The sequence below is a fragment of the Pongo abelii genome, chromosome 16 (assembly GCF_028885655.2).
Source record: "Pongo abelii isolate AG06213 chromosome 16, NHGRI_mPonAbe1-v2.0_pri, whole genome shotgun sequence".
In the NCBI taxonomy this organism is placed as follows: domain Eukaryota; kingdom Metazoa; phylum Chordata; class Mammalia; order Primates; family Hominidae; genus Pongo; species Pongo abelii.
This window is the reverse complement of record NC_072001.2, coordinates 44,907,950-44,935,462: the sequence shown is the minus strand read 5'-3', so window position 1 is coordinate 44,935,462 and position 27,513 is coordinate 44,907,950. Positions and strand designations below refer to the sequence as shown.

At 52.1% G+C, this 27,513-nt stretch overlaps 1 protein-coding gene across 2 annotated transcripts; it reads left to right on the top strand.

Annotated features, from left to right (window-relative positions):
- The first annotated feature begins 156 nt into the window (after window positions 1-156).
- PLA2G4E (phospholipase A2 group IVE) lies at window positions 157-22,953 on the top strand. Of its 2 annotated transcripts, XM_054532626.1 has the most exons (17): window positions 185-476; window positions 1,179-1,219; window positions 3,665-3,707; window positions 5,166-5,229; window positions 6,112-6,290; window positions 6,394-6,477; window positions 6,833-6,870; window positions 9,139-9,274; window positions 10,896-11,032; window positions 13,423-13,645; window positions 16,301-16,415; window positions 16,986-17,123; window positions 18,375-18,482; window positions 19,149-19,352; window positions 20,521-20,687; window positions 21,909-22,092; window positions 22,560-22,945. In XM_054532626.1, exons 2-17 carry the CDS (start codon window positions 1,182-1,184, stop codon window positions 22,778-22,780), a joined length of 2,079 nt encoding a protein of 692 aa, XP_054388601.1. In that variant the 5' UTR covers window positions 185-476; window positions 1,179-1,181; the 3' UTR covers window positions 22,781-22,945. The 2 variants fall into 2 exon arrangements, with proteins under 2 accessions (XP_054388602.1, XP_054388601.1); XM_054532627.1 differs by lacking the exons at window positions 185-476; window positions 3,665-3,707 and adding an exon at window positions 157-166 and having other exon boundaries at window positions 22,560-22,953.
- The last annotated feature ends 4,560 nt before the right edge of the window (window positions 22,954-27,513 follow it).

Sequence of the window (27,513 nt, the reverse complement as noted above, 5' to 3'; positions counted from 1 at the left end):
GGTAACAAGACTGGCATCCTTCCTTCTCCCCTAGAACGTGCTAGAGTTGAGTGTCTGTGATGAAGACACAATGACACCAGATGACCATCTCCTGACAGTTCTCTATGACCTCACCAAGCTCTGTTTCCGAAAGAAAACCCATGTGAAGTTTCCACTCAACCCGCAGGTGGGTGCAGGGGTCCAGGCCCTCAGACTCCAGCCTCATGATAACCTCATAGCTGCTGCTGATTCCCACAAAGCCATTCCCCAGGGTCTTCTCTGTGTACACAGTCAAGTCGAGAAAAGATGGTGCTGCTGGTTTAAATCCCAGCACCGTCACTCACTATGTGATGCCGTAAAAATAACTCCCTAAGTTTCTGTTTCCTCATCTACAAAATGGTGATCATAATACCTACCACACAAGGTTGTTGTGGGACTTAAATAAGAAACCGTAATTCAGGCAACTAGCAGTGTTCACAGAACACAATGGAGAGGGAGTAAGTCTTGGTTCCCTTCCCTCCTTTTCTCCCCTCAGAGTCCCGTTGCTGGGATGGCCCCAGGAACAGAGAACAGATGAGGGTAAAGGCGGGCGAATCTGCAGATCAGAGACAGTCGGAGCTGGAGCCCCCAGGATGCTGTCAATTCAATCATTCAACCAGCACTTGAGTGCCTGTGAGGGGCCGGCACTGTTCTAGGCGCTGGGTCCCCTTGGGAACTAGCATCCCTGCCCTCACCTAGCTTACATTCTGGTGGGGAAAGTAAGGCGCAGTGAGGCCCTGGCTTGCCTCCAGCACACAGCAAGAGGTGTGAGGGACTCAGTGAAGGAAGGAATGGGCTTTCTGAAGGCGTATCTCAGCGTTCCCTTGCCACAGGCACTGAGCCCCTTGGGAAGGCAGGAGAGCGGTGGGAAGCCAGGAGAGTGACAGAAAGGAGATGCTCTCAGGCAGAGGAATGCACATGCTGGGACTGGGGGTCAGCTCCACACCCTGACCTCCCCTGAGCTGTCAGTGATGCTCCTGATGTCAAAGACTTGGGGACAGAGATTGGCAGAGGAGACCACAAGCACACTCCATGGCAGCAGGCAGCTGTGGGGGAAGGACGGAGGCAGGTCCACAGCGGCTCCCAGGGTGGCAAAGGGTTCTGGTCAGCAGAGATGTGCAGACGCCACTCACAGCCGCCTTCCCTCCCTCCCCTACCAGGGCATGGAAGAGCTGGAGGTGGAGTTCCTGCTGGAGGAGAGGTGAGTAGGCCCGGGCCCTGGGGCCCACCAAGGTCCTGGCCATCAAGTGACTTCTAGGAACGAGCATTTCAGAGGCAGGTGGGCCTTTTTGCTGCCTCACCCTCTTCCAGTCTCACTCCTGGCACTAACCCTGACTCTTCACTGTGCATCAGAATCACCCAGGAGCTTCTCCATAGTGTAGAAGCCTGGGCCCCACTGCACTTACCCAGTTCTCCTGCCCTCAGCATTGCTTTAAAGATCTAGTACTCTGGACAAATAGCCTGCCTCAGGCCCCCTGCATTCCCGAGGGTGGCTTCTGGGAAGAGTTCCTGCCACCATGGCGATGGGGGCCTTGTTGAGGCCCAGCTGAGAAAGAGGTCAGAGCCCAGGGGTCTCTTCCTTGACCAGAACTGTTAGAACAAACACCCCAAACCCTGGCCGCAAGCAGCCAACTCTGCAGCCAACTCTGGAACCACGTCAGTGGGAGGCTCAGGCCCACCTTGCAGGGTTCTTTCCAATCTTCTTTCTTGCCTGCCTGCCTGCCTGCCTGCCTGCCTTGCTTCCTTCCTTCCTTCCTTCCTTCCTTCCTTCCTTCCTTTCTCCTTCCCTCCCTCCCCCCTTTCCTCCCTTCCTCCCTCCCTTTCTCCCTCCTTCCTTCCTCCCTTCCTCCCTTCCTCCCTTCCTCCCTTCCTCCCTCCCTCCCTCTCTTCCTCCCTTTTTCTCCCTTTCTCCCTCTCTCCCTCTCTCTCTTTCTTTCTGTCTCTCCCTCTCTTTCTTTTTTCTCTCTCTCCCTCTCTCTCTTTCTTTCTCTCTCTCTCTCCCTTTCTTTCTCTCTCTCTCGCTTTCTTTCTTTCTCTCTCTCTCTTTCTTTCTTTCCTTCCTTCCTTCTTTCTTTCTTTCCAGAGTCTCACTCTGTCATCCAAGCTAGAGTACAGTGGTGCGATCTCAGCTCACCGCAACCTCCACCTCCTGGATTCAAGCGATTCTCCTCCCTCAGCCCCCCGAGTAGCTGTGATTACAGGAACACACCACCATGCTAGGCTAATTCTTGTATTTTTAGTAGAGATGGAGTTTCACCATGTTGGTCTCGAACTCCTGACCTCAGGTGATCCACCCACCTCTGCCTCCCAAAGTGCTGGGATTACAGGTGTAAGCCACCGCGCCCAGCCCCAATCATTTTCAATTAGGAAAATGACCCAGGATCCTGGAGACATGACTGTGCTGAGGACTCAGAGAGCTGGAGGTCTGGAAGGAGAGAACAAAGAGGGAAGGAAGGAAGGAAAGGAAGAAAGAAAGAAAGACAACCCCTTCCTCAGGCCGGGCAGAGTGCCCTGTAACTGGGCAGCTCGTTCCTCACTCCTCCCTCTTCTTCACCTGGCAGAGCTGAGCCCCCCATGCTTGTGATGAGCTTGGGAACAGAAGGAGGATGACAGGTGGGAGACAGGACAAGAGGGCTCGTCAACTACCACTCAGAGAATCCTCTGCCTAGGGGATCTTCAAACTATGTGAGGGAACTTACTTCCCATCAACAGCTGATTGGCAAATTAAAATCAACTTTATTTACTTAACATTGAAGAAAATCGAAGCTCTCGCCTCCAATTCTTGATTTGACAGGATTTTTAGAGGGCGGGGAAAACTCCTGGGCTGAATTAGAAAGTGGCTTGCAAAATGAAACATGTCATGCTTGGTAATAAGAGTTGATCTGGTGAAACCCTGTCTCTACTAAAATACAAAAAATTAGCTGGGCATGGCGGCATGCACCTGTCATCCCAGCTACTCAGGAGGCTGAGGCAGGAGAATCACTTGAACCCAGGAGGTGGAGGTTGCAGTGAGCCCAAACCGTGCCATTGCACTCCAGCCTGGGAGACAGAGTGAGACTCCTTCTCAACAACAACAATAAAGTTGATCTGGAGACACAGTCACCTTGGGCTTAATTTTGACAAGGGATGCTGTGGACTTTGCCAGGCTAATTGAAACTTTGGAGGCTTATGTTCTCAACTTTATAACACAAGGGCATTTAACATTCACCCTCTCGGCTGGGTCAGACTGTTAAATGCATAAGTTAAATAAAGCACAGAATGGAGAATGGATCATTTTTGCTACCAAAACTGTTTATGTCTGCTCTAGCTGGCAGGTTGCAGCCATTTCTTACAACCTATTTATTCTTCTAACCCCATGTATTTGCATCTGGTTAGACATAAAAAAACAGTTATCCTTTAAAAAAATAGAACTCTCCTACTCTTCTAACCTATAAATCTATTTTTTTCCTGGACATTCTGTTTCAAATGTATGCCAGTTTCCTCCCTGACAACGTATAAGGCTAAGGTTTCTGAAGCTAATATTTTTTATGAGAACAAAGAAGGCTCTGATATTTTGTTATTGACCCTATTTATTCCCTTTGTCGCCATTAGAAGAAACCAGTCAAGAATGCTAGAATTGACCAGGAGTTCTCCTTTTGTTTTTCAGTCCCTCTCCACCTGAGACCCTCGTCACCAATGGCGTGCTGGTGGTAACTATCTTCTTGGGTTCCTGTCACTCCAGAGGCCACGGCTGGCTGCTGCTCTCAGGGGAACAGGACCAAGGGAGAAAACAGTGGGCCCAGCTTGGTCTCTGTCTTGTCCTGACCTCTGCAGGAGTTAGACTAACAGAGGCCAGCCAAATGGGGCACAGGCAGCACTGGGGCACGAGCTGGGGCTTCTATGCAGAGGGAGGAGGGAGCTGGGACATCACGCTGGCTGAGCACTTCATATCCCAAAAGTGACCCTTCCCCTTAAGAACCTCCCCAATAAAACAACCCACTAAGTGCAGCCTCCTCTCAGACTCAGTCTTGGTCCTGTACCCCACAACCCCAGTAATTCTACAAGCACAGTTTACCATTTTTTTTTCTTTTTTTTTTTTTTTTTTTTTTGAGACAAGATCTCACTCTGTCGCCAGGCTGGAGTGCAGTGCTGCAATCTCGGATCACTGCAACCTCTGCCTCCCATGCTCAAGCACACCGCCACGCCCAGCTATTATTTTGTATTTTGTATCTTGTATTTTGTAGAGACGGGGTTTCAACATGTTGCCCAGGGTGGTTTCAAACTCCTGAGCTCAAGCGATCTGTCAGCCTCAGCCTCCCAAAGTGCTGGGATTACAGGTGTGAGCTACCGTGCCTGGCCTACAAGCACAATTTCTGTATTAAAAATTGTTTCATAGCCAGTCATGGTGGCTCATGCCTATAATCCCAGCACTTTGGGAGGCCAATGTGGGCGGATCACTTGAGCCCAGGAGTTCAAAATAAGTCTGGGTAACATAGTAAGACTCCCCATCCGTACAAAAAAATACAAAAATTAGCCAGGCATGGTAGCATGTGTCTGTAGTCCCAGCTACTCAGGAGGCTGAGGTGGGAGGATCACTTGAGCCCAGGAGGTCAAGGCTGCAGTGAGCTGTGATTATGACACTGCACTCCAGCCTGGGTGACAGAGTGAGACCGTGTGTCAAAAACAAAAATTCATATTTCAGCTGTTGGTACAGCTATTTTAATTAAATGCATCCAGTGCCTCAGGGTTCAAGGAGACCTCTCCCTCAAAAAGAAGAGTCTTTGGGAATGTGTGGCAAAGGAGTATGATCTGCCTCAGCATCTTGACAAGGCTATTTTATCGGAAGCCCTCATTTTGAAAGCCCAGAGCTGAACATTCCCTCAGGTCAGATCCCCGACCTGCAGCTGAGGACCTGACCCCTAGTAAACTGTGACCGTGGGTCCTAGACATCCTAGGACAGCTTCATGGTCAAATATCCTACCTCTGAGTGAGATGGCATGCCTTGATTGGGTTCAGAAAATGTGGTCAACACACTCTGCATTCCCCAGCATCAGCCCAGTCAGACCAATGCTGAATTTATCCTCTGGTCCCTCATCTCCCTTTAGCCTGGAAGAGCAAGGAGGTGGCTGGTGCTCAGACACTCCGTGACCCTCCTTTGTTTTTTACAGTCTCGACAAGTCTCCCGCCTGGAGGTTCATGCACAATCCAGGAGGCGGAGGAAGAGGGAGAAAAGTGAGCTGTTTTGCCTTTTCTGCCTACTGGGGGACAAGGGGGAGCTGCTTCCAAATCCCATCAGCATCAGACTCCACCTAGTCCAGGGCTTCCCTGGGCTCAGGGGGACCAAAAGCTTGGCCGAAACTCCTCAGAATCATCTCACCCCCAGGGGTCATGAACCCCTGGCCTTCCATCCTGCTCTGTAAAGGGCGTGTTCTTCCAAGCACCCACATAACCTTGGAGTGTCCCAGGTCTGGGGTCCCAGTGCGGCCCCCTCTGTCCACGCTTGTCTGTGCTGTGCCATGCCAGGACCTCAGATTGCCTGGGTCAGTGAGGTGGTCAGCACCCGAAGCCCAGGGCCCCTTTAACTATGCCCCCTCCTCTAGGCAGACCACAGCTCACAGAGGGTCCTAGCACTTTACAGCTGGCAGAGACCTAAGAGATCCATGAATACCATACCCCCACCCTACTCCCCACCCTACTCCCCACCCTACCCCATGTTGCCCATGCAAGGCTACCAGGCACAAGGGAGGGAGGACAGAAGAGGCGTCTACCTCAAAAGCGACAGTGTGCTGAGGGCCTGCCTCCTCTACAGTGGGCAGGTTACTTTGGGGCATCTTCTGGCAAAGCTGAGCCAAGGACTGGTCCTGAGGACCTTCTCAGCATCTCAAAGGGTTTTCTGGGGACTATATTTGTCCGCATCCTCATAAACCTCATTAAAATACAGGTTCCTGGGCCCTGCCCTACCCCATAGATTGAGAATCTCTGGGGAATTTGAACCGGTGCCCCAGGTGATTCTAAACTCCTCCTGGATACCTCCAAATAGGCTTTTCGCTGGACCAAGTTGCAGGTGGGTAGTGAGAGGCTCCCGGGGTCTCACCCTCTTGTCCTCTCTCCCAGTGAAGGACCTCCTGGTGATGGTGAACGAGTCCTTTGAGAACACCCAGCGTGTCCGGCCCTGCTTGGAACCCTGCTGCCCAACCTCTGCCTGCTTCCAAACCGCTGCCTGCTTCCACTATCCCAAGTACTTCCAGTCCCAGGTGCACGTGGAAGTGCCCAAGAGTCACTGGAGCTGTGGGGTACGAGCAGGCTGACACTGGGGGAGGTGTGGGGAACTGGGGCAGGTGGGGGGTGCCAGAGGAGCTCCCTAGCCCCTCTCACAGAACCCGCCCATCCCTCCAGCTTTGCTGCTGCTCTCGCAAGAACGGCCCCATCAGCCAGCCCCTCGACTGCCTTTCCGATGGTCAGGTGATGACCCTGCCTGTGGTGAGTGCCTGAGTCTGGGAAGGGCCCCTGACTTACTTCCCCTGGAGCTCCTGTGGTAGGGAGGTAGGGAGAGCCTGAGGGGGTACAAGAGAGAAGGTGACTCATGAGGGTCTCTCTCAGGCAGGATGGAGGAGTCTTGTGGGGCAGGAGACTGATGAGCTACAGTGTGGTCCAAAGAGTGTATGGAGGCTGAGTTGAAGATGGTGGGGAGATCATGTCCAGAAGAGAGAGGCAGGGATGGAGTGCCTGTGTGTGCATGTGTGTGCTGAGTGGGGTCTGGGTGGACAGTGTGGATCTGGGATCACTTGGCTCTGAATTGTCGCCTCTGACAAGCTTTTCATCTTTCCCTCCCCAGGGTGAGAGTTATGAATTACACATGAAGTCTACACCCTGGTATAGTACCCACATTCTGTCCGTGCCTCTCACTTATTCATAGTAGTGGGTGTGCAGTGGTATCTCACTGTGGTTTTGATTTGCATTTCCCCTACGGCTAATGATGTTGAACATCTTTCCATGGGCTGGTTGGCATATCATCTTCTTTGGAGACATTTCTATTAGATCCTTTGCCCACTTTTTATGTGGTTTATTTGTGTTTTTATTGTTAAGTTGTAAGAGTGCTTTACCTATGCCAAATACAAATCCCTTGTCAGATATATGATTTGCAAATATTTCCTCTTATTCTATCGCTTATCTTTTCACATTCTTTGTGGTGTCCTTTGAATCACAAAGGACTTTACTTTTGATGAAATTTGTTTTTTTATCTCGTCACTTGTGCTTTTGGTGTCATATCTAAGAAACCAGAAATCATTGCCTAATCCAATGTCCTGACATTTTTATTTTATTTTATTTTATTGTTTTGAAATGGAGTCTCACTGTCGCCCAGGCTGGAGTACAGTGGTGCGATCTCGGCTCACTGCAACCTCTGTCTCCTGGGTTAAGCAATTCTCCTGCCTCAGCCTCCCCAGTAGCTGGGATTACAGGTGCACACCTCTATACCTGGCTAATTTTTGTATTTTCAGTAGAGATGGGGTTTCACCATATTGACTAGGCTGGTCTCGAACTCCTGACCTCAAGTTATCCACCCTCCTCAGCTTCCCAAAGTGCTGGGATTACAATCCTGCGTCACCGCGCCCGACCAAGGTCCTGAAAATACATTCCCATGTTTTTTTCTAAGACTTGTTTAGTTTTAGCTCTCACATTTAGGTTTATGATCAATTTTTAGGTAATTAATCTACATGGTGTAAAAGAGGGGCTCAACCTCGTTCTTTGGCATGTGGATATCCAGTTGTCTCAGCACCATCTGCTGAAAACAACATCATTTTCAGAAATCTTGATTGTCAGAAATCAAGTGGCCATGATTTCTACTTACAGTTTGATTAGCTATTTGCCCTCGGAAAAGCTCTTTGCCCTTACTGAGTCTTTGTTTTCCTCATCTGCACATTGGGAGAATAACAAGGATCCTGTGAATCACTGGGTTGCTCTGAGGATCCAGCTACACAGCACGTGCGAAGTGCTCAGTAATCCATCTGGCAAGTGGGATGCTCAGCAAACGTCAACTAATGTTATTGTTATTGTTGTTGTTGTATTATTATTATTCATTCCCTGTTGAGGCCAAAGAAAGAATTATTTTCTAACAGCCGTGTCTGCAGCCCTGTGCTAGACAAAGAGGAGACATGATGGAAATCTCCTAGGCCCAGCCTTCAAGGAGATGTGGCTTTGTTAGTGAGCCAAGGCTCAGTTGGAAATGGTCAAGGTACATTCATCTGGAGTCACTGGGGAGCTGGGCCTCAGAGGATGCACAGGCTGGAGGTGGGCAAAGGGAAGACACTTCTGGTGAAGGCAGGGGCCTGTGCCAAGACCCGGAAACTGTTCTGCTTCTGGGAGCTCTGGGACCTGACCCAGAAGCTTTGAGGGTAGTTTGAGGTGAGCTTGGAAAAGTCAGGCAGAGTCTTGGATGCCAGGCCAGGAGCCTGGACTTGTTTGGGGCAGGGATGTGATTAAAAAAAAAAAAAAAAAAAAGAAAGAGGACAAGCATTGGGCATGTCACAGAGGTGCCTGCCCCACCTGCCTGCAGACTATGAGGTGACACAATGAGATCAGGGACGTGATGGTTTTTGTCAATTGCACACACACACAGGATAATTGTTATTCTAGGAGCAGGAAGAGCTCACTGAAGAACGTGAGCTCCATAGGAACAGGGAGTTTGTTTACCTAGCACAGAAGAGTCTGTACTGTGGGGCCTTGTTCAGAGGGATTTGGCAAAATGATCTCAGCGCCTCTTGTCACCCATGCCTGGCCCTGGGCAAGAGAAGCCACCTGGGGGAAGACTTTCTGGACTTTCCAGATCTGGCCGAGGAGACAGAGGACTCAAAGCGTCCCTAACACACTGCCAACAGTTATCTTTTGTTGAGTACCAGCTCGCATTGTACCAGCTAAGGCTTTGGGGGCTTTGCATTTGTTATCCCTTTAAGTGCTGAAGACAGTGCTGAGAGTTCAGCACGATTCGCCCCACTTTACAGATGAGAAAGTGGAGACCCAAGGTCACAGAAGTGGTCCCTGGCAGAAGTAGGCTTTGAGCCTAGGTCCAATGGACCCTAAAGCTGTGTCTACTCCAGGGAGGTAGAGGCTGCAGGCCCACTACAGGGTCCTCTCTCCCTCCAGCCCTGAGACACTGGACGTGCGACTGGGCTTCAGCCTGTGCCCAGCAGAGCTGGAGTTTCTGCAGAAGCGGAAGATGGTGGTGGCCAAGGCCCTGAAGCAGGTGCTGCAGTTGGAGGAAGACCTGCAGGAGGACGAGGTGGGTAATCAGGGGTGTGGCCAGCCCGGGCCCAGCTGGTCCTTCCAGCACCACGCCCTCCCAACCAACCCAGGCCCTGCCCTGCCCCAGGCGCCACCTCCATGGATGCTTTTACTGCTGAGGTACAGACGCCCTGGTGAGAGCTGTGCTGGAAGTGATTCTGTTTTATATTCACAAGGGAAGGGGAGAGCAAAATGGAGAGAGAAAGGACAGAGCCCCAGCAGCTCCTCCCAAGCACTAAGAGCTCCTGCGGTGGCTAAAGGGGCCTTACTCAGGGACAAAATGCCCTCCTCACCCCAGCCAGGAAAACATTTTAAGCTGTACCACTTCCTGCACCCCACACCTCCACCCCAAAGGCCTTAGGTCCTTCTTTCCTCAATTGTCTGTCCTCTCAAATCCGCACAGGTAGACACACTCCCAGAAATAACAGCGCTAGGAAGTTGGAGAGAAGCAACTTGCACTCCTAGGGCCAGGCCGCCCCCTTCTTCCCACGGGAGCAGATGGTGGGCCTCTGTCATAGCCCTCTGTTGCCTCCCTTGTGTGGACCAAGGCCCACACTCCCCTGGGCAGCAGGCAAGCCCTCCAAGGGCCTGCTTTCTGAGGCTGACCCTAGGTGAGGACAGAGACCTGGCGGGTGCCCGAGGAGGACCTCTGATAGCGCTCTAGCCAGTGGAAGGTTCTTACAGCCCCCACTCAAAGGAAAACAGACAGAGTGAGTCTTGACAAAGAGCCCCTTCCTCCCTCCTTTTTTTTTTTTTTTTTTTTTTCTTGAGACAGGGTCTTGCTCTGTCGCCCAGGCTGGAGTGCAGTGGCACCATCACAGCTCACTGCGGCCTCCACCTCCCAGGCTCAAGCAATCCTCCTACCTCAGCCTCCCAAGTAGCTGGGACTCCAGGAATGAACCACAATGCCTGGCTAATTTTTGTATTTTTTTGTAGAGATGGGGTTTCCACATGTTGCCCAGGCTGGTCTTGAACTCCTGGGCTTAAGCAATCTGCCCACCTCGGCCCCCCAAAGTGCTGGGATTACAAGTGTGAGCCACTGTGCCTGGCCCTATCTTTAGGGGAACATTCCAGGGGCCTCTTAAACCTCTGTCGACCCAGAGCTGGCAACCCTGCTCCTTCACACATCACCAGTCCATTGACTCTTGGCCTTGCCAGTACAGTACCTGCTGAGCAGGCACCATGTGCCAGGCCTGGTGTCTTACATCAGATCCAGCTACAGAAGATGTCGGTTTGTCCCATTGAGGGATCGCACAGTAGTAGGGTTTTTGAACAAGCTGCCCACACCCCTTGGACCCCAGTTTTATCACCTGTTAACTGAGGGCTGGACTAACAGTGCTAAGAACTCTGCTAGCCACAGCTTTCTGTGATTTACCAAGCCTGTGTTAGGCTTCAGAGTCCTTCACTGACACCAACTTCTGGGTGTGGAGCTGAGGTCTATTTCTACACCCACTGCTCTGTGGAAAGGCAGGTGTCAGGTGGTTCAACGCCGCACTCCCTGCCGTCTGTAGCTAGCTCTGCCTCCTCCATTGTTCTTTCAAAGTTGCTGTCATTCTAAGTCTTCTCCCAAGCTTTGCCTCTGGAGCCTTCCCCAACCGCCTGCCTCTGTGTAACCCCAGGTGCCGCTGATAGCTATCATGGCCACTGGGGGTGGAACAAGATCCATGACCTCCATGTATGGCCACCTGCTGGGGCTGCAGAAGCTGAACCTCCTGGACTGTGCCAGCTACATCACTGGCCTGTCAGGGGCCACCTGGTAAGGAGACGTGAGCCACTGTCTGTGGAGCCCAGGGCAAGCCACAAACAGGCTGGCCTGGAGTCTCAGGTGAAGCTCCTCCCCGCCACCCAAAGACAAAGTGACTCCTGAAGCCTGGGAAGTGCCCCACACACAGTGGTGTGGCCTTGGGCATGCGGCTTGACTCCTTGGAGGCTCAGCTTGTGTATCTGCACAGTGCGGATAACAGTAGCTCTGACCTCATGCGGTGGGTGTAAGAGGCTCTCCCGCTGCTAAGTATGCCAGAGACACTGTATGCGCTGGCCTTTCCTGGTGTTACTGTTTCCCTGGGGCTGTGGTATGGACCCAGGAACATGACCCCATACTGCTGGGGACATGCAACGGGCAGGGCCCTGCGGCTGAGCTCCCTCCTGCTCACCCTCTGCTGGTGAGCAGGGCCGGGGGCTGAGCACTGGGTTCCCCCACAGGCAGGCCAGGGTGAGGTCGGCTTACCCACAGAAGGCACAGTGCCTGTGGCCCACTGTACTTTTAGGGGCCCAGAAAAATAGGTTAATTTCTTTTAAAATCAGGATCATTTCATTAACAAACGTATAGGTTGAAGAAAATGTTTTAATAAATAATATGAATACATTTGTTTTTATACAACACAGTCATGAAATATAAATTTTAATATTTTTTATGTGGCCAGGTATGGTGGCTCACATCTGTAATCCCAGCACTTTGGGAGGCAGAGGCAGAAGGCTTGCTTGAGGCCAGGGGTTCAAGACCAGGCTGGGCCACATAGGGAGGTCTTTTCTTTAAAAAAACAATAAAAAAATAAAAAACATATAAACATTTTTTGTGGGGCCCATCAAAATCCTCCTGCGGCTCTGGTTCAGGGTGGCCTAGCAAGCAGGGCCGTGTCCTGTCTGTAACTGGTGGGCCTGTGAGCCCCGAGGTCCCTTGCTGTGCCTTGTATACTGGAGGAGCTCTGGGTAGCCCCCATGTGAGCAAGTGTCTATGAATGGGCCTTGGAAAGCCAAGGGCTCCTGTGCCACACACCCCCCCGGGGGGCAGAGGCGCCAGCCCAGGTGAGACAGAAGGAGACATTTGCCTCTTGCTAAGCACTGGAGTCACTGCTTCCTATGGCTCATCTTGTTTCTTCCTCTCAAAAAACTATGAGGGAGGCATTGTCATTCTTTTTCAGCTGGAGAAACAAAGTAATTTGCCAGGGATACTCAGTTAATGAGCAGTGGAGTGGAATTTGAACCTAGTCCCGGGCCCACATCCTTAACCTCCACGCTAAATGGCTGCCCCGGGTAGTAGGTTAAGAAGGTAACTTGCTTCCAGCAGGTTGAGGGACACCTGCATCCTCCTGGACTACTATGCGATAGATAGAAAGCGGGAGGAATTCAGGCCCAGCTGGCGTGGGATGGGTTGGGTCCCCTGGCCTGGGGAAAGCACAAGTCGTATTCTTTTAAAAACTCATTTGCAATGGCTTCTGGAAGCTTTTTTAAAGTATAAAATGAATGGGTGAAGCTTATGGAGAGCAGGGTGATTTTTGTTGAAAAGTCTCCTGACCTCCCACCTTCCCAAAAACAAGTCCTGTGAGGGACGAGGCCCCTGTTTCCTTAAATGTGTGGCTGCAGACTAGCTCCACTGCCAGGGAGGTCGTTCTCCGGCACAGAATGAAAAGGGCCCTTTCCTGTCCTGACATAGAAAAGCTGGATCCAGGCCGAGGAGAGGCAGACCGAGGCCAGACTCAGGGCTAGCGGGATCACTTCTTTGTTTTGCTCCCCCAACAACCAACATGTAAGTTAAGAAGAAAAAGGGAAATAAATCCTCAGTCAACAACAGAATTATAGGAATTAACGTGGCAGAGTAGAAACAGCCAGGACCTGAAATCAGTCGAGCCTGGGTTTAAATGTGGGCTCCAGCATTTGTTCTGTGCCACACACTGTTCTAACTACCCCACATCACCTTAACTTGTGTAATCTTCACCAAAACTCTATGAAGCAGGTACAATTATTGTAATTCTCCCCATTCCACAGACAGGAAAACTGAAGGGAATGGCGATTAAGTAGCTTGCCCAAGATCACACAGTTAGTGAGTGACAGAGCCTGGCTTGATCCAGAAAGATCTGGATCCAGACATCCAGAAAGATCTGGGTCCAGAATCTTCATCTTAGCCACTGTTATGCCTGGCACAGAGTGGGCATTCGAGAACTGGTAGCACTTGTGATTATGAGTAATAATGTTTACCTCCCCTGCTCCTCGCTGCCTGCCAGGCCTCTGCCTCACCCCTACTCTCCAGGTTCCCCTCCTGGCAGGTTAAGGTTCCCAATGGCCTGCCTACCTTCCCTCCTGCCCAGGTCCAGGACTGATCAGACAGGGGCCGGGTCAGCCCTATCAGCTGTGCCTGTCTCTCTCCAGGACCATGGCTACCTTGTACCGTGACCCTGACTGGTCCTCCAAAAACTTGGAGCCTGCTATCTTTGAGGCCCGGAGACATGTAGTAAAGGACAAGCTACCCTCCCTGTTCCCAGAGCAGCTCCGCAAATTCCAGGAGGAGCTCCGGCAGCGCAGCCAGGAAGGCTACAGGGTCACCTTTACAGACTTCTGGGGCCTGCTGATAGAGACCTGTCTGGGGGACGAGGTAGGTGCTCGGCTTCTCTTGGGCCCCACCCTGCCCTGGCTGATGCCTGGCTCTCTTTCTTACTCAGGGGAGTCAGGACTTGCATTGCACACAGGGAGTTAGGTTAGACCTGTGGGAGTATCCTTGGGCTGGAAGACCCATAAGGTGTCAGAATCTATGATGGAGGAAGGTGGTGGGATTGTCTCCCGTGTACCCTTTAGAGGATGGCTGAGACCCTCATGTTGGAGGCAAACCTGCCTAGGGCAGCATGTCCTCTGAGAGCCACGCCAAGACACCTGTGAGGGAAAAACGGGGAGGAAGCCGGGGAAGACTGGAGAGCAGTGACGCCGTGAAGCGAGTCTGACCCTAGGAGTGGGGAGAGGAAGAAAGGTCAGGCGGCAGCATCCCAGACCACGGTGTGGTCTGCAAGGCCCTTGGAGGGTCCTTCAGCCAAAGCTGGCTGTCACAGGAGTCCCGCGTCTCCCAGAACGAGCCAGTCTCAGTATCCCTGCCCCACTCAGTCACAGGAAGTGCAGCCTCAGCACAGACTCAGCTGTGGCTTTCAGAGCACAGCAGCTGGGGTCCTTAGTCAATAACACTCTCTACTGTTGGAGGTCTGCAGGGCCCGTTCTCATGGCCACCAATGGGCCCAATGAGGTTCCTTCCTATTCTGAGATCCAATGATCTGACTAATACGTGCCCAAGAAGAGGACCAGCCTATGTTGGGTGGCTGCTGTGAGAGCTGCGACCCAGCACAGGCTGGTCCTTTTCCTAGACACATGGCACAGCACAGGGATCTCCAAGGGGTGTTGTGATCCTGGACATCAGGGTGGGCTCAGCTGACATCTGTCCCTTTAGGTTGCAGAAGCTGAGATGAACAACTTTTGCTGTTGCTTGGCCCCAAAGCAGAGCTTCCCACCTAACCTCTGTCCAGGCCCACGGTTCCCTGCTCCACTCCAGAGGTGTCTGTCCAGGCCCACGGTTCCCTGCTCCACTCTAGAGGTGTCCGGTCCAGGCCCACGGTTCCCTGCTCCACTCCAGAGCTGTCCGGTCCAGGCCCACGGTTCCCTGCTCCACTCCAGAGCTGTCCGGTCCAGGCCCACGGTTCCCTGCTCCACTCCAGAGCTGTCCAGGGAGCTCTGAATTCAAATCAGAACTTGCCAGAAAATCATTGCAGCAATTATTTTTTATAACAGTAGGTTCCATCTTCCAGAAAGCCAGACAGTTTGAGCACCTGAGAATGACCGGACCCTCATCTTCAATCTTCCCTCATTCCTTCAATTAAATTACTTGAGTACTTCCTGTGTGCCAGGAACTGTGCTGGCAAATTGGGATTCAGAAAGGAATCGGACATGGCTTCCAACCCGAGGCCCTCGCCACTTCTGATGGATCCCACCCACCCTGCCCCTGTGACAACCCACCACCTAACCTGTCCTCCCTATGAAGCAGAGCAGGCAGAGGCCAAGGGCATTGGCTTTGGGATTCAGGCAGGATGGGGTTGAAATTCAGGCCCTGCTCTTCACTATTCCTTCAGTGGGAATTACATCAATAAGTGCTAGTTAACATTTTCAACAATATTGTAACAATCGTGAGTGCCGCGTATGATGAGGAGGAACCACCCAGTCTTCCGACATCAGGAGTTTCAGCATTCTGGGGGTTTGGTGAGAAGGAAATGGGTTCCCAGGAAAGCAAGGGCAGGGTTGATGTTGAGAGGCCTCTGCTCTTGTGCTCTGGCCAGGACAGGAGCCCCTTTCCCTTGGGGCCCCTTGACAATGAATGTAGACCGGCTCTTCCCTGAGCCTGCAGCTTTACTTCCAGGACAGTGGGCTCTGTGATGCCCAGATCTCTGGGCCCAGTTATGACCCTGTTTGCTTTCAAAGGAGACCCACATGTCATTGGGCATATACATGTGTTTGCCATTCCACACGGGTTCTGTAGCCTTTGCACACTTGGGTGACCAGGGTTGGTCACCCAGAAGTCAGCTGCTTGGCCTGGGGTCAGAGCCTGGGCCTCTAAAACCTTGATTCTGCCTTGTTTGCAGTGGCTGATTCACTTTGGGAGGTGGACTGTGGCCCGGGCTGATCTGAAAGGCTCCCCACTCTGGGGATTAGAGCGACCTCAGCCACTATCTAGTGCTCAAGTCCTAAGTCTTTTGTTAAATAAAAAAAAAAAAGAAGGGGAGGGGAGGGAGGGAGGGGAGGGCAGGGGAGCGGAGGAAGGGAAACCTCTTTTTCCCCCAACTTTTTACCCCTCAATTGAGGGAGCTCAACATGCCAAGCTGATTTTTTTAAAAAATGGAGCTGCTAAACATGGAGCTGCTCCGTTCTAGCGGAGGGAAGACGATGGGGCAGAAGAGGGGCAGTGCCAGTCTCTCCCACCCCTTCCTCTTTATCTGCTGACCCCTAAGACCAAGACCCTGAGACTCTGAGGGGCTGTCCTAAACCACGGATCCAGTCCTGGCCCCTGTCTAGTGGTATGCAGCCCGAGGGGGTGGTGCCTATGCCATTGGTGCCCTTTCAGAGTGATTTGGCTGGTGTCAGCTGGGGCCGATACAGCAGCCCAGTGAGCTCAGGAGCCAGGAAGTGACTGCAGGGGTCCAGATTGTCCTCTCATTCTGCACTGCCTCCCCCACCCCCTGGGCTGCTGCTTCTCTTTAAACATTTTGTTTCCCCACAGAGAAATGAATGCAAACTGTCAGATCAGCGTGCTGCTTTGAGCTGCGGCCAGAACCCCCTGCCCATCTACCTCACCATCAATGTCAAGGATGATGTAAGCAACCAGGACTTCAGAGGTAACACCAGTGGCTGGTGATTTACAAGTGGTGGGGGGTAGAGGGGGCCCTTCTTGGTGGGCAAAAGCACCCAGCACCTCCAGGTCCCCCAATCCCACCCATCTTTGTCAACCTCTACATCCAGACTGTGCACACAGCTGGAGAAATCACCTTTGCTATCCCAATCTGCCCTGCTGCGTGGGTGAGGCCGGCAGGCATTGTCTGCAGCTTCCCTGGGCATGTGTTTGATGGCACTGGGGAAGACAAAGGTTGTGAAAGGAAGATATTTCTAAGCTGCCCAGAGAGAGAAACTCGAGAGACCTGCCCTGCTTCAGGGTCAGTTTTTGTCCCATTCAACAGGCTCTGAAGTGCAAATGAGCCATCGTCCTTGCAAAGCATGGCAAAGCTCACCCTTGCCATGCCAGCAGAAGCTGGCCAAGGGTGCCCCCATGTGTCCTTTGGGGGAACTGCGGCCTCCCTGTCTCAGGCTTTCCAAGGCCTGAGCCAGTGCCTGCAGGCAGGAGGGGGGCCCAGCTGTGTGGACGGCTCCCTGGCCTGAGACTGACCCCCGTCCTGCTGCTTCATGTGCAGAGTGGTTCGAGTTCTCCCCCTACGAGGTGGGCCTGCAGAAGTATGGGGCCTTCATCCCCTCCGAGCTCTTCGGCTCCGAGTTCTTCATGGGGCGGCTGGTGAAGAGGATCCCGGAGTCTCGAATCTGCTACATGCTAGGTGACTGCCTTGGAACTGGCGGAGTGACAGGGGGCTGCTGCACCAGTGCTGGGCCACCTTGGGTTGGCCCCTGATTATGTGACACTCGAGGCACTTGCCAACATTGCCTCATCCTAGGAGAGGTCCCAAGTCACTGGGGACCAGAGTCGGTCGGGGGGCTCTCCCAATTTCCTGGTCGCCAGCAGTCTCCCTGCAGCCTGCTCAGCACCACACTGGGAACAGCAGACTCAGACGGAAGCTTCTGTAACTCCCACCCACTCCCATCTAGCTTCAGCCAGCAGTGTGCCTGCTTCCAGGGGCCAACCCAGACCTGGGACCCGAGGGTCCAGGGAGACCACAGGGTAAGGGGCAGGGTCACCAGGGAAGCCTGGCCCAGCCTCCACCCTAAGCGCCTCGGTCCTTCAGGAGCTGGGCCCACCGAATCCAGGACCCACTCGAGTTCTTCCCTTCAGAGTCTTAGCTGCGCCTGTCAAAGGGCTTCTTCAGAAACAGACCCACATTCACAGCTCCAACACGCCCTTATTTAAATTAGTTGTCTGTGCCCTCCCCTTCTGTCTATCCCAAACCAACCCATCCTGCAAGATCTAACTCAGTCCCATCACTTCTTCCCCCAGAAGCCACCAGCCCGCAGTGGCCTCTCCTTCCCCCGAACACCTATGCTGTTGAGCGTGTGGTTTAGAAAACTGTAGTCAAAACACGTGGGCTTGAACTCTGAACTCTGGCTTCTCACTCACTAGCTGTGTAAAGTTGGCCAAATTGCCTCACCTCTTGAAGCCTCCATCTTCTCATTAGTTAATTAGGCTTAAGAGTAAAACCTACCTTATAGAGATTCCAAATGGGTCAATGTCTAATGCCCTACATTTAAAAATCATAATAACAAATAGCATTTGCATTTATTGAGTGCTCACCATGTGCCAGGTGCTGCCCTAAATGCTTTAGATGTATTCACTGACGGCAGCTGGACTTAAACTCAAAGCCTGCATTTGCCAGCATTAAATCCCTGCTGGGGCTGTGCCTTATACACCTTTACGTCTCCTGGCACTGAGGGGAGGGAAGAGAAGAGCTGAGAGCTGAGCCCCTCAGTCACTGTGGTGAGTTGCACAGGGGAGGGGAGAAGGACGTGGAAGTCTGAAGTCTGTCCCACCCGCGGGGCAGCCTGGCTTGCGTGGAGTGGTGGGGGTGGGGAATCAAGTGTCAGTGTGGGGCCTGGGGCTGTGGGGTGGAGCTGCTCACGCTGGCCCTTGCTCCCAGGCCTGTGGAGCAGCATCTTCTCCCTGAACCTGCTGGATGCCTGGAACCTGTCACACACCTCGGAGGAGTTTTTCCACAGGTGGACAAGGGAGAAAGTGCAGGACATCGGTGGGTGACCCCCGGCTTTCCCTTATGGCTGGGTGATGGGGGGCGGCCCCTGGCTTTCCCTCATGGCTGGGTGGTGGGGGCCCCCGGCTTTCCCTCATGGCTGGGTGATGGGGGCCCCCGGCTTTCCCTCATGGCTGGGTGATGGGGGCCCCCGGCTTTCCCTCATGGCTGGGTGATGGGGGGCGGGGTGTGGACCACAAACCGAGGATGAGGCCCCCTGCCACATGTTTCCGCATCGTCCCCTATGGCCTAAGATGTGGGAGGGCAGCTGGGGCTACAGTGTCTTCCCTGCCTGGAGGGGAGGGTGACTGTAGGTGAGTGACACCAGCGCCAAGTCCCGGAGGCAAGGCTCCCAGCACCCAGGAGAAGTGAGGAGGGTAGGGTCTATAGCAGTCACAGGCCACTCTTTGAAACTCCCTGTCCTCTCCAGGACCCTTCTTAGCTGTCTCGCTCCCCCTCCCTCTCTACTACCTCCCCGCTTACTCCATGTCTCTCACCCGGGTCCTCCTAACCCCAGTGCCAGGACCTTGAGAGCCCAGCAAGGAAGGTATGAGCTGCTTTTACAGTGCTCACCCCTGGGTGCCAGGCAACCATGTGGGGCTTCACGTGGGCAATCTGGGGACCCCGCCTCTCATGACCTGCCCTTCATCCCTCCCTCCCCTGCAGAAGACGAGCCGATCCTGCCTGAAATCCCCAAATGTGATGCTAACATCCTAGAGACCACGGTAGTGATCCCAGGGTCATGGCTGTCCAATTCTTTCCGAGAAATCCTTACCCATCGGTCCTTCGTGTCTGAGTTTCACAACTTCCTGTCTGGGCTGCAGCTGCACACCAACTACCTCCAGAATGGCCAGTTCTCTAGGTGGAAAGGTAACCCTACCTGGCTACTCCTTGAGGCCTGCCTCCATATGGAGGAGGAAGATGTGGATGTCAAGGCTGCCATGGAGAAAGAATAAGAAAACTTCTCTGGCTATGTTCACTGGGCCAGGCACCTCTCTCCCCATGGTGTTTTCCACATTTGGTGGTGTCGTCTTGAACACTGTATGGGTCTGGCAGCAGGGAGTGGTGTGGGTACTTAACTCACTGCATCTGTACAGTAATTCTATACAGAATCTGTACAACAGTCCTAGCAGGTAGAAGTTGGCTCCATGTTACAGATGGGGAAACAGGGGGTCTTACTTTCTGCAGTTGTGTTCTGGGGATCCCCTTTAATGTGAGTGGTGCCAGGCACAGTGGCTCATACCTGCAACCCCAGCACTTTGAGAGGCCAAGGCTGGAGAATCTCTTGAGTCCAGGAGTTTGAGACCAGCCTGGGCAATGTGGTGAGACCCCATCTCTTAAAAACAATTGTTTTTAATTAGCTGGGCATGGTGATGAGCACCTGTAGTCCCAGCTACTTGGGGGCTGAGATGGAAGGATCATTTGAGCCCAGGAGGTCAAGGCTGCAATGAGCCATGATCACGCCATTGCACTCCAGCCTGGGCAATAGGGGAAGACCCTGTCTCAAAAAAAAAAAAAAAAAATTGAGTCATGCCCGCTTGGAACTGGGCAGGGATGGCCCAGCTCAGGAACTCCCAAGTGGTAAGCAGCAGAGCCAGGCCTTAAACTGTGGTCCTGCAGCATCAGCTCAGTGCCGCCTCCTCTGCTGCCGAGGCCCTAAGGCCTTGACTTTCACCTTCTTAATATTTTAATTGGCCATGGCCTGCAAATGGCTGCTGCAGCCTGGCCTGTTAAGCCTCATCCTCTCCATCTGGGGCCAATGGGACAGCTGGCTCAGGGCCCAGGGTTTACACTATTTATGGGTGGCCTTAAGCCCCTCATACCCAACAAGTATCAATATCCCATAAAAGACTAGCTAAAAGCCTAAGATAACGCTATTCTTCCTCAGCCCACCCAGAGGGCACTGGAACTCAGTGGGAGTCCTGGTCAGGCTGAGGCGAAGGACGCTCCAGACAGGGCGCTCCGTCCCCCCAGGTGCCTCTGTCCATTGGCTGTCAGGGCACCAGGTGTGTCGGTAACGGGAAGGCTTGGCTTTCAGACACAGTGCTGGATGGTTTCCCAAACCAGCTGACGGAGTCCGCGAACCACCTGTGCCTGCTGGACACTGCGTTCTTTGTCAACTCCAGCTACCCGCCCCTCCTCAGGCCAGAGCGAAAAGCCGACCTCATCATCCACCTCAACTACTGTGCTGGGTCCCAGACAAAGGCAAGTGCACAGCCTGCCTCCTGAGCTCGGGCTGCAGCCTCTCCTGAGATGGGCCCCGCAGTCAGCGGACTCACTCGCTGTGAACTGGGAAGAGGCACGCTCTCAACAGCCCCCAGACAGCATCAGAGGAAGCCAAGCAGCAGTCATGATAGGAAGTCAGATGCCCAGAACTCACGGGCAGCCAGCTGGCTCTCACACCATGGGGCCCATGTTGACTTAGCAAATTCGAATTTTACTCTTGCCTTGAAGCATTTGCCATATTTGGCAATTCTTCAGCTACAAAAAATGAGTTTTTAAAAATAATCTTAGTAGAGCCCATTCCATTCAAGAGTTTGTAATATCCTATTTTCAAAATGATCACACTCTCCCTTCCCCCAGGGTATATAACCCTCCATGAATTATACTCAAGTGCTCTCAGGTGGGACGGAAGTGTGGCGGGGAGAGGAGGGCATTTGTCAGAACCAGAGGTTTTTATTTATTTTTATTTACTTTGGAAAGTTCTATGTGTATACAGTTCTACCCTGAAGCCAGGTGAAGTGAAGTGTACACAGACCAACAGGGCAACAATGAAAACAATCTAAGTTTGTAAATGGGTAACAATGCACTTTCCTACGTGTGATCTCATTTGGCCCTTACACCAGCTCTTGGAGGGAGACGGCACAACTGCTATCATTTCTCATGTTATGGATGAGGAAACCAAGGCACAGAGAGACTTGCTTAGGATCACACAGCTAGTGAGCAGAGGAACGAGGGGCAGAACTGAGGGGGTTCTGACACTCTAAGGCAGTGCTCTTCCTGCGATATCATGCTTTTAGAGATGCCCTTGCAGAGTCTTTTCTAGCCCTGTACTACTGTCAGCTCCAAAGCCCATGCACATCCCACACGGGCCTGGGCAGCTCTGGCTGTGTATAGCCTGGTTCCAGTCGCCCTTCCAGGCTACCCACCACGTCCACCCAAGTCTGTGTTTGGATGCGAACACCATCGAAAGGGCTTTTGTCCATTTTACCTGGGAAAGCAGCTTGCAGCTGGAGGCACATCAACCTACTGCCTCGGGCCTTTTGTCCTGACTTGGCTTTAGTCTCAAAATACCACACACTGGCAAAGCAGTTGGGGAGCTGAGTTGTTAGCTGGGGAAATCAGAAAGCTGGGGCTAAGAACTTTGTGCTTCTTCTCCACTCCCACTCCTCCTAATGCTCAAACACACCCTCTGTGCTTTTCCAGCCCCTGAAACAAACTTGTGAGTACTGCACTGTGCAGAACATCCCCTTCCCCAAATACGAGCTGCCAGATGAGAACGAAAATCTCAAGGAATGCTACCTGATGGAGAACCCCCAGGAACCCGATGCCCCCATCGTGACTTTCTTCCCACTCATCAATGATACTTTCCGAAAATACAAGGCACCAGGTGAGCTGCCTCTGCACTCAGTTCCCAGCACCCGCTGCCCTTGGCCCAGGAATGCCTTTAGATATGTAGAGTCTGCTAAGGGCACTAACGGGGAAGCCTGGCTCAGCTCCAGCCTGAGCCAACCTTGGCTTTCACAAAGAAGAAAAGGGCGCCTCCCATTCCCTCACCCCCATGGGCTGGTGATGTCATCCCCCATTCTTTCAGTCATTCTACATTTTCTGACATTCAGCCATGTGCCCAGTACTGTGCTTGGTGCTAGGGCAATCCTCCAATGGGCAAGCCTGCACCCCACCCTGAGGAGCTTGCAGGTGTGCAGGTGCATGTGTGAGGGTGTGCGTGTGTACAGGTTTTCATGCAGGTGTGTGTGTCCGTGAGTGCAGGTTGGTGGGCCTTGGGGAGAGATGTGGAAACAAGTCATTTCAACCTAACATGACAGAGTCTATAACAAGTCATCCTGCTGCCCGCAGGTGTAGAGCGAAGCCCTGAGGAGCTGGAGCAGGGCCAGGTGGACATTTATGGTCCCAAAACTCCCTATGCCACCAAGGAGCTGACGTACACAGAGGCCACCTTTGACAAGCTGGTGAAACTCTCAGAGTACAACATCCTGAATAATAAGGACACTCTCCTCCAGGCTCTGCGGCTTGCAGTGGAGAAGAAGAAGCGCCTGAAGGGCCAGTGTCCCTCCTAGGCCCCAGGGAGTCTCCCCTGTTCTGTGTCAGCTTCTACCGTCAGAGGCGCAGGACCCCTCAGGGCTGACCAGGTTACTACGCAGCCAGCTCTGCTCTCTGGCAATGGGTGTGAGCAGGTTGGCCTGGGCTTTCTAATGAAAAATAAAAAATTTTAAAAAGTTGAGAAAGTCAGAAAGAGAGAGAGAGGAGCCCTGTTGGGGTTTTATATCCACTACAGTTTCTTCAAGTGCTTCTCTATAGAGAAGGTGGTCTCATAGCCACAGGCTCCCACACGTCTGTGGAGACAAAAAGCCTGGGGAAGAGGCTGGGCCCCCAGAAACCTCGACTCAGAGGCAGAGCCCAGGGCTGGCAGCCCTCCTCTCTCTGTCCTCCACCTCGTGTGGCGGGCCTAGGGAAATGCACAGAAAGACCTGAGAGGCACTCGGTGTTTCCCTGGAAAAACACTTCAAAATTTACGGCAATTCTAGTCTCGTGATTTTTGTTTTTTTTTTAGACGGAGTCTCACTCTGTTGCCCAGGCTGGAGTGCAATGGCGCAATCTCGGCTCACTGCAACCTCTGCCTCCCAGATTCAAGCAATTCTCCTGCCTCAGCCTCCCAAGTAGCTGAGATTATAGGCACCCGCCACCACGCCCAGCTAATCTTTTGTATTTTTAGTAGAGACGGGGTTTTGCCATGTTGGCCAGGCTGGTCTCGAACTCCTGACCTCAGGTGATCCACCCGCCTTGGCCTCCCAAAGTGCTGGGATTACAGGCATGAGCCACCGCACCCGGCCCTAGTCTCATTATTTTTATAGGCAATTATATTTCATGATTTTTATTTTTATGAATCGGAGTATTAATAGGAAGCATGAAGCTAGAAGATCTAGACGGAGCCCTAGAGATAAGCCAGTCTCTGCCACAACAAAGCCAAATAGGTGGCCAGCTTCAGTGACTCTCTACAGCTACCCAGAGCTCCAGGGCTGGTGATCCATGTCATCATGACCAGGCAGCCATGCCCAAGCATCCAGCTCCAAAGAAATGCCAGGCAAAGCCTAAGTGTATAGCCCAGGTTCACCAAATGAGGATCTGGGATGGAGTTCAGCAAGGTCAGGCAGGCTGCGGGTAAATGAGGTTGGGTGCCAGGTAGGCGATGCATCCAGCGCTGCCCACTCCAGCTGTCGGTGCTCACTGACAACCCTGCTCCAAGAGCGTCTCTCAGCCTCTTACTGCCCATCTCTCTGGCTGCCAGATGGGATTACTTATTTCTAAATGTGATTCCTCTTATCTGTGTTGTCAACACCGTGACCAGTGCATTCCAACTCTTGGAGAGTCACCCACAGAGACTGAAACTAGGAAGAATTAGTGAAAAAGGACTAGGTTAGCCGTCAGAGGAAGAAGCCCGCCCTTGAAGATTGCTTCCTAATGAATCTCTGGGAAAACCCCGGGACACAGAGAAGCTCAAAGTCAGCAGGTCTCCCTTCAGGCTGGGAACATAACCAAGGAAATGCATAACCGGAGCCATTGACAGGCCCAGGCTGATAAAAGGTGAAAGCAGAAAGGCAGGAAGACATGAGGTCTGCAGGAAGCCCAGCAACCCTGGAAGGCGGAGTCCCCTTTCTGGGCCACCATGCTCCCTAAGCAGTCTTTGGGTTGTGAGGAAACCAGTGGTGACAGGTACCAAAAGTTTAGAAAAATTGGCCTCCGATGTACATCCTTGCTACTCAAAGTGCAGTGGGCAGTTGGTTGGAAATGCGGAATCTCAGGCCTCAGCCCAGCTGTACTAAATCAGAAGCTGCATTTTCAGGAGATTCCCACCCCCAGGCCCCCCTGTGATTCCTATGCATATTAAAGTTTGAGAGGCCTGGATTTATGCCACTCCCTCCCATGAGCTTGGAACGTATGAATCAGTGCTCCCTTGAGCCACTGATAAACTGAGCTCTGGACCTGCAAAACTGGTCCCCACCCAGGTAATGCTAACCTGGGACACCAGCCCTCCCCTCCACCAGAGCAACTGGCTGCCTCCACTTTGACATCTTTTCTTTCTGACTGCAACAGACTCTCCTTCAACTATCAAAGAGTGAGCCAAGCAACAGACAGGACTTGTTTATTGTAAGGCGAAGGCAGCCATGCCTTGGATTCATCAAAAGTTTGTGAAACGAGGTTCATAAAATCATCATATTATTTGTGCATGGAATAAAATGGCCATGTGGGTGAATGCTGCTGACTCATCTGCTTTCATTATCTGATGCTGCAAAATATGCATAACCCTGCCCTCATCCCTCCAGGCTTCCTCCTCTCCACTCCTGGGGGAGTGAGTAGGCCGTTTCCATCCCATCCCACGTCTTCTCACACAGTTTTGTTTCCTACTGCAAGGGTCTCTTCTTGTGGTGAGGTGCTCCTCCGTTTTCATCAAGCCATGTCATCAACTAGTGGGGCACCAGCTCGTATAGATCCATGCTGTTTCCAAGCTCAGGTATATTTCAGGAAACATTGCTTGAGAGGAAGCAGAGGCAATTAACACCAACAAAACACCTACTTTGTGCACAGCAAGCTGTAAACAGTCTCTGCTTTCCAGGAACTTACACTTTGGTTCGGGGGAAAACCACGAAAAGATTGTTATGCATACGTGAGAAGTTAAATGATGAGTTGGCTATGGAAATGACAAAAGTGTCATCAACTCTGACAGGGCAAGCACATGGTGTCCTGCAGAAGTCAGGGGAGGCTCCCTTCCCAGTTCCCTGCTCTCTGCCTATGATGAAGATGATGAAACTGACAAAATAAATGAAACCCGTCCCTCCTTGTCTCCACCCTTTCTTCCCAAAAGAGCAGCCAGCACCCCACCCACTCCCACACACCAGTTACCCTGTCGCCGCTGCCTCCCCACGAAAACACTTCTCCTCAAGTCACCAATGACCTCCTCATTGCGAGATGCACTGAGCCAAACCCACCAGTCCTGTACAGGCCTTATCTGACTTGATTGTTCTCAGTGTTTGCACCGCAGACCACTCCCTCCTTCTGGAAACCTTCCCTTCCCAGGACTTCCTTGCCAAGAGCAGTTCAATTCAGTTCAGCTTGCAAATAACTACCGCCTGCCCATTACATGCCAGTCACTGTTGTAGGCACTGGGGCCATAAGAAGAATTAACAATTGATTCCAAACTTTAAGGAGGTTCCTTCTGGTCCCATGTGGGAGCCCCTCATGTAAAACAGAGCCCTTGTGATATGAAGAGAAAGCTGCATGTTAGCTGTGTCCAGAAGAGGCATAGGAAGGGCTCCCAACCCAGCCACAGAGGGGAAGAGGTCATGTTCACTGAACACCTTCTGTCTCGGGTTTCTTCCCCTGGAAAGGTGGGAGCCCCTCCTCTGGCCTCTCTTTTAACTGCTGCCATTCCTCGAGGCTCCTTAGCTCTTTCCTCTTCTCACTCTGTACTCTCCTGAAGCAACCTCATTTATACCCAGGACTTCAACTACTGCTTCTAATTTGAAAATTCTAAACCTTTTAGCTTTAGCCAAGCCAACCTCCTGAGTTCTAAACACATGAATTCCAATTCTGTGCCTATTAGCAATGCTTTTGCCATATAACCTGAAGATCTAAAATTACAGAGGCTTAAACAAGAGAGAGAGTTATTTCTCTATTATCAGAGACCAAAGCTCCTTTCTGCTCTCTTCTGTCATCCTCAAGATTACCATCTGGTCCAATATTGCTGCTGGAGCCCCACCCATCATGTCCACATTCCAGGCAGCAGGGAGGATAAAGGAATCTGCGTTCTTGCTGACTATAAAGTGACCAAACTTGTCCTGGACTGCCTATGTCTGGACTTCTTCTCTGTGAAAAAGAACTAAACTTTTATCTTAACATAGTAAGAATTACCAGCTGTTCCAGTCATCCACTGCTGAGCATCAAAAGCCCTCAATGTATAACGGCATAAATTAACCACCATTTTATTATGCTCACAGATTCTGTGGGTCAGGAATTTGAAAAGGGCATAACTGCTCCATGTTTGGGGCCACAGTTCAGATGATCTGAACTGCTGGGGAGGACTCCAGTGGTTGGGATCTGGGAACAGCCTGGGCTGAAGGGCCCTCGTCCAATGACTCTTTCACTCCTGTGTCTGGTGCCAGGGCTGGGAAGTCTGTGAAAGACGAAAGGCAATCCCAGCTAGGAGTGTCCATCGGAGCACCTTGGTGACCCCAGCATGATGGACTCAGGATGGTCAGTCTTCTTAAATGGCACTCAGGGTTCCAAGAGTGTCTGTTACAGTGGCAGCAGCATGGCCCGTTATGACTTAGCCTCAGAAGTTACGTAGCTCCACTTCCATGGAAATCTATTGGTAGAAGTAGTCACAAGCCAGTCCAGATTCAAGGGGAGGGGACAATGAACCCATCTCTGGATGGAGGGAATGTCAAGAACTGCGCAGCCATATTTTAAATTCCCGCTACAATATTTGAATCCTTAATATTGACCTTCCCCCTTGTCCACTGAGCACATGTCACATTTTAGGTTCTGTTGTGGCAGACTCCATTTCTGGTAACAAATTGATTATTGGTTAGGAATTGCATGTTTATTTCTGAAAAATGGTGGCTTAAACACACTTATGTAAAAGACATCCACAGGAAGGCAGTTCAAGACACTTCTACAAGAAGGGCCTGCAGGCTTCTCTGGCCCTTTGCTTTATCTACCCTTATGTGGTCCTTGGCTTCATGGTCCAGGGTGAGCCCTGGAGCTCCAGCTATCACACCCATATTCCAGGCCA